Source organism: Monopterus albus, unplaced genomic scaffold (genome assembly GCF_001952655.1).
Source record: "Monopterus albus unplaced genomic scaffold, M_albus_1.0 scaffold51.1, whole genome shotgun sequence".
Classification (NCBI taxonomy): Eukaryota; Metazoa; Chordata; class Actinopteri; order Synbranchiformes; family Synbranchidae; genus Monopterus; species Monopterus albus.
This window is the reverse complement of record NW_018127931.1, coordinates 1,212,287-1,225,212: the sequence shown is the minus strand read 5'-3', so window position 1 is coordinate 1,225,212 and position 12,926 is coordinate 1,212,287. Positions and strand designations below refer to the sequence as shown.

At 41.3% G+C, this 12,926-nt stretch overlaps 1 protein-coding gene across 5 annotated transcripts in view; it reads right to left on the bottom strand.

Annotated features, from left to right (window-relative positions):
* Nucleotides 1–3,176: 3,176 nt before the first annotated feature.
* celsr1a (cadherin EGF LAG seven-pass G-type receptor 1a) overlaps nucleotides 3,177–12,926 on the bottom strand; it is a 110,187-nt gene continuing 100,437 nt past the window's right edge. For 2 of the 5 annotated variants that reach the window (XM_020601360.1, XM_020601362.1), the window contains exons 30-36: nucleotides 11,987–12,112; nucleotides 11,674–11,810; nucleotides 8,873–8,973; nucleotides 8,618–8,761; nucleotides 5,922–6,182; nucleotides 5,465–5,837; nucleotides 3,177–4,746 (exon numbers count right to left, since the gene is read on the bottom strand). In XM_020601360.1, coding sequence (XP_020457016.1) covers nucleotides 4,719–4,746; nucleotides 5,465–5,837; nucleotides 5,922–6,182; nucleotides 8,618–8,761; nucleotides 8,873–8,973; nucleotides 11,674–11,810; nucleotides 11,987–12,112 — 1,170 coding nt within the window. In that variant the 3' untranslated portion in view covers nucleotides 3,177–4,718. Of the gene's footprint in view, nucleotides 4,794–5,464; nucleotides 5,838–5,921; nucleotides 6,183–8,617; nucleotides 8,762–8,872; nucleotides 8,974–11,278; nucleotides 11,407–11,673; nucleotides 11,811–11,986; nucleotides 12,113–12,926 lie in introns of those variants that run through there. The other 3 variants (XM_020601361.1, XM_020601363.1, XM_020601364.1) reach the window with 3 other exon arrangements.

Sequence of the window (12,926 nt, the reverse complement as noted above, 5' to 3'; positions counted from 1 at the left end):
CGGTTCCTGCCCACAAAGATAAATGGAACAACAGACAATAGTCTGGCGCTCATTGATGATAGGGTTCTGCGGAAGTCCTGCCACGCTGAGCCCAGCACTGTACTGTTAAATTTTCTGTTGACTTTATACAGTCCTCTTCTGTCTTCACTTCTCAGGCTTTCAATTAAAGAATTGGATCTAACAACACGCATTTTTGACAGGAAATGCATTTCTCTAGTTTTCATTGAAATCAGGACAAACTAATTGAACATTTGGCATTTATCATGAAAATATTTGATTTGATATGGGATCAGTCAAAAATTTCTTATTCTTTCAAATGACATGATCATTTTCAAGGCATCATTTGATAAGCTGTTGACACGAACAGGCCTATTATCTCATTCGAGCTATTTCAGAACCAGGTGCTGTAGCACTGGAAATGACCATACAAAACCAGATCAGTAAAAACTGCAAGCTCCAATCAAAAACCACTCAGGGTTTGTGTAGTCATTAGCGATTGTGGAGCAAAAAAGGAGTGCTCGGGACTCTCCTTAGTCACACTTAATGCACACACAAATCCACACACACAATTTGTTTCTGGCCTGTGATCCTCATCAAATGTCTTCTAGCAAAAGTACTGCTGTTGAGATTTCCCAAATCCTCTCTTTGCACTCATTTAGAAACCCTGTAATAAACCTTTTAATCCATCACTAGCATTTTCTAGAAGGTTACACAACCACACTGTCTTAAATACTGGGAAGGAAGGGGAGGGTGAATGACACTGCTGATGCAAAATATGTTTAAATAAGATGGTTTATTAAACATTTAACCTAAATTAAAACCTTCACACTACATGGTCCATTACCTATGTAGCATTAAGTCAACACTGCTTAGATTAATTGTAATCATAACTTTATCCTTGAAGTCAGCCTTCACTGTAGACTCATTTAAATGAAACCTCACCTTAACTAAAACCCATGCCTTATTGTTAAAAATGGATGTATATGTTAAAATATATTCTTATAAAATAAAAAGGGTTATAAAAGGGTTGCCCATATCAAGTTTGAGGTGGTAATTATTTTCTGATACATTAGACACAAATCAAAAGGTGGTGCAGGTAGACTCCTGCATGTTTTAAATTAATCTGAGGTAAATGGTCTTATACTTATATAACGCCTTTTTATGCATTGAAGCACACTCAAGTCTTTAGCTTTTCCACCAGTAGATGGCACAGGTGCATCAGTCATCCTCTCTCCTCCTGCCTGAACACAGTTCAGTATGCCAACTGAAGTTCTCATGAGTCTAAATTATTTAGCTTGCCTGGCTGTGATGGAGCAGAGATAAAGGCAAGAACAGAGGGTGATTCTGATAGACCTAGTTACCGGTGCCTACATAGCTCCTCAGGTTTCAAGTTGAAGGAATCAAAACCACCTGACAAAACAATACCTATTTTGACACATTTATTACTGATATGAAGCTAATGTAATGTAATATTACAGAGAAGATGTGGACTGCAGAGTCTGCCTACTGTAGACTGCTTCATTATTGTGATGACAAGTCCTACCATTAGTCATAGTTTGACATACTACCTGTGCTCCAATTCCTTACTTCATCTATGCACCATATTACACCTGAGGGAGGGACTGGCGTCAGTCGCCATAACAACTAAGCGCCCAAAAGGCTGAAACCCGACTCTCCCATCTAACCTTTCACTCTGCCTGTTCACAATACTTTACTTGGCAATACCCGGTGGCAGTAGGCTTTATGTGTTTTGACATGATATCTAACTTTCCAAAACCCATTACATCAGTGACATGAGTATGCCTAGCTTATCTATGTGAAGAAACAGAGAGAAAAGAGAGGAATCATATGCCTTGTGGTGATATATGTCACTTACATCTCCCCCAAAAGGGTGTTTGTGGTGCTATCTAACCTCAGCAGCCTTTTACCTTTCCTGGCTCTTTGATCTACTGCCAGCTAAGCACATGTCCCCTAATCTGGTACATATGGTTAAAGACAAATTCCTACAGATAAACTTTAAAGTGAGGGGCTGCATATAAACAGCTTAGATTGGAATGTCAGAACAAAGTGTTGGGTTGTGAGCTGAGCTTAGCTGTGGAAGAATATAAATAATGTTTCAGTTTAGTATCAAGCACAACAGCCATGCGCAATATACTGACATACTCAGTAGTCTGACTATCACACTGATAGTCAGTCAGACACTGATCGTTAAGCACAAGATAGACTGAAACAGTAGGACTACCCTCCTTTCACAATACCCTCTATAAACAACATCTCCATCACCTGTTTGGAAACAGTCATCTTTGTTGGATTCCTTCCAGCTTTCTGTATTTTTATCTGTCCCTCCATCCTCCTGTTATATCGACGGTATTATTTTTACCCACTGTGATAATAGGATTACTTTATCATGTAAAATATCTAGCTGTATACAGAAGTTGATTCAAATATAAGTAAATTCCGTTTTGTGCATGGAAATACACTTAATGAGAGCTATTACAGTACACTTTTGTTGTTTGTATGGTTTTTCAGCTGACCTCCACGCTCTACAACCTAGCCAGAGGCACACATTCAAATACACTGCCTGGCCACTTTATTAGGTATACTTGTAAAATTGCATGCAATTCAATTCTGTGTTCATTATTGAGGTCATAATGTGGTCCAGTACAATGCCACCTTTAACTATGACCTCAGTAATAAACATATCATTGGATTTACACATTTATGACAATTTCACTAAAAACTGAAACATTTTGAGCTTCACATGCTATGGCAGACATGTAGCATTGAAATGCATACAATTGTACAGGTGGGACTATTAAAATGGCTGGGTGGTGTATAAAAATATTCAAATCTCTCAATTAAAACAAGTTCTCTAAATCTGGTAAAGGATTGTGTCTTAATGTTGACTTCCATCTCTCAGGGCAGGAAACTCAGGAAATAATGTATACAGTAATATACCCTAATACACTTAACACACAAGTGAGTACCTTCTCAAAATCAATCAAGTAAGTAAGTGTCTAATAATTTCAGTTACTCATCGCTGGCTGGATCCAAAAAGGTTGATGTTAACTAACCTTTCCTGACTAGTGTACATATGTTGACTAGACACGCTTCCTTCCAGCCAAAGACATGTAAGAGGCTGCACAAGGCGGTTAAAAACTCATGTCATCTTTATTTTTATAGTCACAATCATCTTTTCTTTCCAGTGTTTTGAAACCATAAAAAATAAATATACAATGTTACAAAATATTTCCAGTGTCTCAGATCAATAATAAAAAAGGACATTGATAAAAGGGGGGTAAAACACTGGGGTGGACAGTATGTATTGTACAAAGGTATACAGTGAATTTACATGAAGTTGCCTTATATTAGCTGCAAAATGCATTAGAGTTGGAATCATTTCCACTTTAAACTCAGATTCAGTAATTCAACAGTGATAAAGCATACAAAAAAACAAACAAACATGAAATCAATCTTCTAATTCTGTGTTGACTTTATACCACCATTATGTCTTTTTCAGATGTTTTGGGATGAAACTGAGTTGAAAGTGTGAAAGTGAACTGACCCCAACCCTCCTCTGCACATTTAATGTTTTTCATGGCTTTGATATCCAGAGTTGTACTGGATAAACAGAAGAAGGTTAAAACTGAAGAAAGGCTTCAGGTTCATAGTGCTCAATCAGGGTTTCTGGCAGAGGAGGCATTCCTCTGCATTTCACATAATCAGTGTTCATTTAGGCCCACTGTTCTGTGCATGCATGTACTGTGGACATTCTAGGCAACACATGCAACAGCAACAGTCTTGCATTTATTGTGTGTGTATATGTATCTTTAGCAAAATATGCTACCAGAGAGCGTGGTGAATTGTATTTGTGTATGTTAATGTGTGTGTGTGTGTGTGTGTGTGTGCATGTGGAAGGCCTCAATCCAGAAAGAAGGCACAAAGATTACTGTTGTCATTAAACTAGCATATCAGGTGATTTTCACAATATGAAGTGTTCCAAACACAGGCAAAAGATTTTTAATTTCGAAACGTTTCCATTCTACAGCTGAAATAGAAAATTGGTGATTTCTTCTTCACCTTTAACAATATCTACACATTAATTACATTCTTAAATGCACTGCATTGAGAAGCTGGGAACGCCTGTCTCTAGAGGTAAAAAAAGAAAAGATGAGACTGTACCAGCATGTATGGATTTATGCACAGTGATTATGCGTCTGTCTTTCTCCATGAGAAAAAGGCTGTCTGAAAAAGTTGTCTAGCCTTCCTTAGTTTACCCATCTATTGGGAAAAATGACATGACCCCTCATAGACTGCTCTTACAGTCATTTTGGGGCTTGCAGTGCATTCTGGAGGGATTCTGCATCTCATTCTGTGTCTCCAATTCCTTTATTGGTTTTGGCACAAATATGTAGCTCCATTTCATCCCCTCTTTGTACACTCCAATACAGCATCCCTTTTATTATTGCTCCCATCTGTTCCTTATCACTGCTTATTTTCTTGTCTCAGGCAGTCTTAAAGTCTGCATTTAATACTGCTCTCCAGAGAGAGAGAGAACATGAGAGGAGGGATGGATGGACAGATCAGGCATGGAGAACATTTCCCTATTTCAACCAATCTTTGACACCCCTCCATTTTCTTCTTCTTTATTTTATTTTATTCCCCTCCTCTTGGCTCTCTTCCTTTCCTCTCCTCCTTCTGCAGCTTCGCTCCTTCTCTCACAAGGGCAGGCTGGTCTGGGTTTTCCTAACAGGGATCAGATCGAAGGTCAGATGGAAGTCTCGTTACTGCCACTGTTAACAGAAAAAAATGAAGGGAAGGAGAGAAGAAGAGGGCGAGAGGATGCATAGAGGCAGAGTTCAAGGAGAACGAAAGAAAGAGGACAACATGCAATGTAAAAATGGATGCAGGAAGTAAACATGCAGCAGGATGATATTTCATGCTGTTGTTTGGGGAATAGTAAGACATTTTGTGAAGTGTGATTATTCCATTTCTTGCCAAGAGGAAGATGAGAAGATTGGTACGACTCATATTTTGTTACCTTAGTTACACTTAGACACAGACAGGCCAGCTGTTCCCCCCTCTCTCCAGTCTGTGTGCTAAAGCTAAGCTAATCCCCCGCTGGCGTTACCTTCGTATTTAGTATATGGGTATAGGAATGCTATCAATCTTCTTATTCAAACTTAGCTTGAAAGCATATTTCTCAAAATATTTAACTCCTTTAATTTTTTTCTGTGTTGAAAAGGCTGAAAAGACTACAAACTCTGATTGATTTTAAATCATTTTAAAAGTGGTTCACATTACATGATTAAATGACAAGGACTCATTTTTAATACAGCATTCATTCAATAGCTCTACTGATTTAACATTATTAATAGTGATCTTTTGACTAGTATAAAGAATGATGCAAAATAAGAAAACAGTGACACTGTTACATGCCGACTCTCAAACAAAGACTACTCACTCAGAGTCAGACTCGTTGCCTCCGTTGACTGTCCGTGACTTCAAGAGCATTGCCACTCCCCCGTTGACCTCCCGATAGATTCCCTGGGGTGGGGACCCAACAGGGATTTGTGGCTGTGAGGTGATGGGTGGCTTGATGAGGGAGCTGGTTTCATGGTTGCCTGGGCGACCTCCATCAGCAGAGGTCAGCGAGGGTGGCCGGGAAGAAGGGGTCATGATGTTGACAGAGGGAAGAGGTGAGGAAGAGGTGTTGTTGTTGGGGCCAGGGGAGGTGATGGTGGGGGTGTGGTAATCGCTCAGCTTCTCCCTCAAACGGTTCTTCATGTTCTTGTCGGTCAGGGGAGGAGGGTAGCTGATCTTGTTCTTTAAGATACCTGAGACAGGAAAAACAGTTAATTTAGTGTAAATAAGATCTGTCCTTTCATTCTACTTAATTCAAATGACTTCTACACTCTTACCTTTTCTCTGCTCCGGTTGGTGGTTGCTGTTGGGCTGGCTAGAAGGTGCTGTGTCTTTAGTATTAGGCATCTGTTTGTCTCTCTCCTGGAGTGTCTCCCTCTCTTGTTCATCAATGTGGTTGAGCTTATTTTCTGGGTGCAGTTCCACGTTCACCTTGGTTTCCACCCTCAGTCGGTCTGGCCCACCAGGATCCTCACTGTCACTGGCTGTGGTGGCCTCTGTTGGCCAATAAGGCTTCACATGATTTGACAATGAATCCACTAGTAGTGGGAAAAGGAGACAAAATTTTAGTCCAATTTTGTATAGTTATTTTTCAAAATATTTCCCTCACATATCCAAACTGCTTACTTTTTGTTGCATATTTCCAAATTTGTTTGCTATGTTACAACAGCTTTATTTCAGAACTGCACCACAATGTGGCACCCTCTGCCAAATGTAACATTTTAATGGGGGCTGTACATCCAATCCCTGCAGTGCTGGTGCACATCATGTCCAGTGGTGGATTCAAATACTTTATTTGTCATGACCCTGCCCCGTCAGCTTCCGGTCCTGCTTTTATTCTGATACCACTTCCTGTCCCCAGCTCACCCTAACTCCCGGTAACTTCATCTCATCATGCACATTGGTTTCACCTGCCCCTTAATCACTAACACCTGCTCACAACAGTATTTAGCAGCTCCTCACGCTGTAGAGTTGCCAGATTGTTTTATGCCCTGTCTAGACTCTCCAGCATTAATTTCCAGTGACTGCTATCCTGATACCGAACCCCTGCCTGCTCTACCGACCCGTGATCCAGCCTCCTCCCTCTTGCCTGACTGCTATCCTGAGATTGACACCTTGCCTGTTCTATCGACCTATGATTCTGCCTTGCCTTCCCTGCTGCCCTGCTGGAGATTTCGAACACAGACTGAACTAAGTACTGCTCTCTGCCTGATCCCTCAAGACTGTGTGTGTTCACGTCTAACTTACAGAAAGACGTTAAACCCTGTTCTGTTGCCTCAGCTTTCTGGCTCTTTAATTGGGTTCACACCTCCACCTTCACGGGAGCTTCACGCACCCCTCCCTGACAGTACAATCTGGCCAAGAATGAACCCAGCCAGTAGTGATCTACGTGAGTGGCAGGAACGCCTTCTATGGAGAATTAACAGACTGAAAGACGCGCTCACAGCATACGACCGGCCCAGACACCTGCAAGCACTAATGGATCTGGTAACCAGAATAGACGGCCGATTCAGAGAGACAAGCGGAACGGAGACAACACCAGATGCCCCCCCAGGATTTTGCCCGGATGTCGACTGAGCCCCCAAACCATTGCAACTGGGTCACTCCTGACTTTACCCGGAGAAGAGAGAACGCAGATTTAGGCTGAACTTATGCCTATACTGTGGGGAACCCGGCCATCGGGCATTGCTCTGTCCAGCAAAAGGCAGAGGCTCAGCAGGACAGGGAGGACGTTGCTGAGCCAAGAAACAATGAACACACCTGCCTCCCGTCCCATAATTTTGGCCCAGCTCTCCTATGGCACCAAGACCATTCCTGTCTCCGTCTTCATCTACTCCAGTTCCGACGCCAGCTTCATCGACCCAGTGTTCCTTTGTCAGCACCAGATCCCCAGCAAACCCGTGAGTAACCCGCTCCTGATTCATTCTCTTAACAACAAGCTCCTGCAACGTGTCACTAGCCACACACCTCCGCTAACCCTCTCTATTGACAATCACAGGGAAACGACTGACTTTCTGGTAATGCAGTCCCCACATCATCCTGTAGTTTTGGGCTTTCCTTGGCTAGTGAGACACGGAGCCAAGATTGCGTGGGCCACTGGAAAGATAGTCGAGTGGTCACCGCAATGTGCCACCCAGTGTCTGCACTCAGCTACCATCCAGGGGGTGGAGGCAGAGCCGGTGCCAGACACGTTCCCTGACTTATTCAAGGTCCCACCTGAGTACTTGGACCTCAAGCAGGTATTCAACAAGGCTCGAGCTACAATGCTACCCCCCCCCATCGACCATATGATTGTCCCATTGAACTGCAGCCTGGGACTACGACATGGGGCCCAGATCTTCACTAAGTTGGACTTGTGCGTATAAGGGAGGGGGAAAGCGGAATACTGCTTTCAACACACCGTCAGGCCATTTCAAACATCTAGTCATGGCCTTCGGACTCACTAACGCCCCTGCTGTGTTCCAGAACCTGGTCAATGATGTGTTAGGGGATATGCTGAATAAATTTGTCTTTGTATATCTAGACAATATTCTCTGTCATGACCCTGCCCCGTCAGCTTCCGGTCCTGCTTTTATTCTGACACCACTTCCTGTCCCCCTTCACCGGAGCTTCACACACCCCTCCCTGACATTATTTAAAAATCACTAAGAATATCACACAGTGGAAAAACCCCAGCACAAGTCCTATACTGAAAATGTCATGTGCACAAAGCAAAAGTTGTATATAGTATAAGAAAAATGTCTTAAAAGTAAAAGTTTATATAATGCAGAAAAATGGCCCCCGTATGTGGATTATTTTTAATGATGCAGTGTTTTAGCTATACCAATGCAGCTTCTCAAAGCTAATTTCAACTATCAACCAATTTTATATTCTGTATGTAAAATTTTAATCTGAAAAGAATCTAGAAACTATAGCTGTTTACAAACCACCAATGATTGCGCTTAATTTTTATGCCCGATAGGACCGCACATACCCTTAGGTGTGCTGTGAACAGGCTGCCTCTCGTTGTTCCACTTGGGCTTGACGTCGATGTCATCGTCCCCACTGTCAGAAGAGTGGGAGGAGGCGTAGGAGGAGCTGTGTTCATCAACTGACAGCTCACTGTCGGAGTCAGAGTCTGATGGGGACAAGGAGGAAGGAACACATAGTATGTGTTAATAAAATATTCGGAATTATGCAAGTAACTGAGAAACTTATTTAAAAGTTGATGCATGAAAAACTAACTCACCATCTGCTTTGGTACTGTTTCTGTGGAACAGAGGTCCATCCAGATCTGTGTGTCCTTTAGCTATTCCTGAAGAGACACTGGGCTTCAGACCAGACTCGTTTCTACACAGATAAAGACAGAGGAAACACAGGGTGGTGAGAGAGAAATGAGAATGAAAATTCAGAGGTAAAGATAAAGAGGAGACAGAAGGGGAAGTACAGTATCACTGGGAATTAAATCAAGCCCCAACTTGAGGTTTGAGACACCTAATGCACAACCAGACATCTCTCATTACAAAACATTTGCCCCTGTTGATGGCTACAATAAAAACCACAATGAATAATAAAATGTGGTTTAGGTTCTGTAGCTGTGCTTGCAGTGTCATGTCAATAAACTGCCTGCTTGGTCATTGGTAAATAAAAAAACATCTAGCACTAATGGATAAATGGAGGCTAACTGAAGACTCATTGTTATATGTTTACGGTATAAATATTTATGAGCTCCAATTCCAACATGCTCTACAAAAAATTACATTATGAAAGTTGCAGCAGTTTTTGGCATTTATAATCTCCTTCTTTAATTTGTTGCATTTTTTTTTATTACAAAATTTGATAAATGGATGGGTCACCCAGTTGCCCATTCTTCTATCTCCTCTCCACTTGTAGCTATTTATTCTAGGTTGGATTCAGATGTTGGCTAGAGGGCAAAAATGCTATTTGACTCTGACCTGTCTGATGGCTGATCTAAGAGAAGCTTTTGGAAGTAGCTGAAAACATGCCAACAGTTGCAGGGAAGACGTATGTGTGTCTGTATTATATTCCACCTTCAACAGGTACAATCTCAGTCTCCCTCCTTTCTTAGCTCCCCTGCCCTCCCATCTCTCTCCTGCCTTTTCCTATTTCTCTTGCAGCTTGCAACATTGCTACCCCCTAGCATTTTTCCTTCCATTAACCCTAGTTTCAGCTCATATTACCCAGATGACAGCTTTACAAGCTGAGGCATACAGTCTGACCTTACGCCAATTCTGTAAAACTCTTTAAAGCACCAGGTATATGTAACACCGCTCAGCCATGAAAACGTGTCTATGATACACTGAAAATACCCCGGTGTACAAGATATACAGGGGAAATTAGTTTAGAATGAAAAGTGTATGTCCTGGGACAAATATATTTCTAAATGTAAACTTTTTTTGAGAAACCTCTCCTGTTACAAAATGTAGACTCAGTTCAACAGGTAGCACAGTTAATAAGAAAGCAAAAAAAGGCAAGTACAGTAGATTTCACACACAGTAAAATAATCTTGCTATGCCATATTTAAACTGAGTAGCAGAAGATTTTGCTGTATTGCCCAACACTTTTTCTAAGATCTGAAATGTGAAATAAGTCTATTAGTTAGTGACTGTTGCTAAAAAATATGGGTAGTAGACAACCACATATTGCTAAAATATTGCTGCTTCTAGCAGTTAATAGCTACAGCATGGAGCAGTGGACACAGTGCTACTGTATACACAATTAATCTCTTGAATGCTAACAATGACCTTAAATTTTTTTGGAATTAAAAACTAGTTATAAAAAGACTGCAAGACATTGCCATGCACAGTATGTACCAGTACTGTACATGTAATCAGTTTCTAGTTTTCTTGGTAAAACTAGCTAATTGGATAAATTAGCTTTAGCTACCTACCTATAACTAATGAGGTTTAATACATATTTTTGTTACTAAATCCAAAATTAATTCAAGAGCTGTTATAAGTGTATACTCTAGTAGTTTAAATGGTGTATGCTGAATAGAATGGAGCAGTGGATACAGCAGTGGTAGGCTATGTTCCAACATATACTGAGAATAGATAAAATACAGTTTATGTAGTATATTTATTTAACCTCTTAAACTCTGATAATGGGCTTAAAGCTACTGGAAATGTAATGTATTAGTTTTGGCTTGGTATATCTAGTTATATATAGCTAAAACTATGAGCTACAGTAAAACTACCCACTACTTATAACAATGCAGTGTAATAAAACAGCCTGCAATAAATCCTACCTTCATGAAAGTTTTTTATTTTTTGTCATTTTTGTCATTGTCTTTTCTTGAAATTGTTTTGAATGCATATTACAGTAGGTATCTGTCTAGCTCTGACGCCTTATCACATTAACATTATATTATCCAAATGTACAGTATGCCTATTTCAAAGTACTCTGAAAGTTTGATCTCATTTTACTATTCTTGCACATATTTTAGTCTTTCAGTGTTATACAGTACAATGTATCAAGTCAAATTTCAAATTAACAAAGCTAGTTTTTTAATCTGTCAATACATAAAACACACAAAATAACAGTATGTATCAGTAGTGTGGATGACTCTACAGTAAATACTGTACGCCTTTGCCCTGCTTTCCATGAGAGTTGCAGTGTAAGTGCCTATGTGGGGTTTTGCTTCAAAGCCATGTCCATGTGCCAGCAAATCTCAGCCTGGCCTTCCATATGAATGGAATTACTGTACCATGCAGGTGCCATTATGTGGCAGAAAGCATGTGTGGAAGAAAAGAGAGAAACACCCTGCAAATACAGAGAAACTCATCAGTTAAACATACGGTATCCTTGCTTTGAAAAAGGCAGAAAATACAGGCAGGGTCACATTTTGTGTATAAATTTATGGAGCTTGCGTTGTGTTATTATGCGAGTCATTTGATGCATTAGTAGGTATGCAGGCAGTACAAAGAAATCACTGTAAGTTAAGGCCAAAGAAACTGAACGGACAAACAGAGACACACTTCTTGCAGCAACATAGTAGAAGCAGCCATGCAGTGAGTTAGCATGTGGTACCTGAGTGTGTAAGCCAGGTGGCTGTTGCAGCTCTTGGCTGACCTGAGTGTGCTATCCAGGGAGACGGTGGACTCTCCGATGCCTGAGCGGTACAGCGGACCATCTTCTGTGTATGTGTTGTTGCAGTTTAGAGAGCGCTGAGGATGGAGGGATTAAAGGATGGAGAGAAAAAAATGACTGATACTTCACAAACATTTTTAATTACCCTTTTAAACAAACTGTCACTGACACCATAAAGAAATGTGGCAAATGAATGCCAAAATGTAAATTAACTGTGTATATGGGAATATATAGTGCATCTGTTCACACTCACTGTGAGCAGAGACGCCCTTGTAGTGCCTGATTCATCAGGTGTGCTTTTTTTTCCTGTGAAAATGTTCTTGAGGTTTTTCCTCGCCTCTTTGTTGAAGATTACATGGAAGAAGAAGATGAAGACTCCCTTTGAAGACAGCAAAAAAAGTCTGTTTAATCATAGTGAGGTAAGGTTAAACCTAAAATCTAAGCTGGCACTGACAGCAATGGCAGCCTTGGTTACTCGTGCTCTTTTGTGTTTGTTGTTTTTCTTTGTTATCTCAGTCTTTTGCAACCCATCCCGGATTACTTTTACCAGAGAAGAACTGTTGAATATCGGACAACTCACACCGAACTACCGTTCTCCTATTTGTGTGAACGAAGAATGCTGTATGAACAATGTGATCGGAGGCGCAGCTGCAATCTATGGAATCTGGAAGAAACGCCGGCGTGGCAAACGAGCAGGCGCCTTACTGAGGCTATGCCAGAGGGGGACCCGGAACCATTCCCGTCTATCCACCTAGCAAATCTCTGTTCCCTGGTCAACAAGATGGATGAATTCTTCTCATCGACAGGGCTAACTCTGACTTTGCACGCTCTGCTGCTTTGTGCTTCACAGAGACTTGGCTGAGCAACTCGATTGCAGACAGCACGATACAAGTACTGGGCTTCCAGGTGTACAGAGTGGATCGCGTAAAGGAGCTGTCCAGGAAAACGAGAGGAGGTGGAATCTGTTTCTACATAAATGAAGGCTGGTGTACAGATGTCACAGTGCTACTGAGGACATGTAACCCAGACTTGGAGACCCTTCTATTCTCCCCGAGAATTTTTGAGCTTCATACTGGTGGGTGCCTATTTACAGTAAAGCCGCAGGCCAGACTCAAGCCGTCCTCAATCACTCTTCTGTGAGACTGTGCAGGGTTAGCTTGTTGCTATCACTGGCTATAGGAAACCATCCCCAT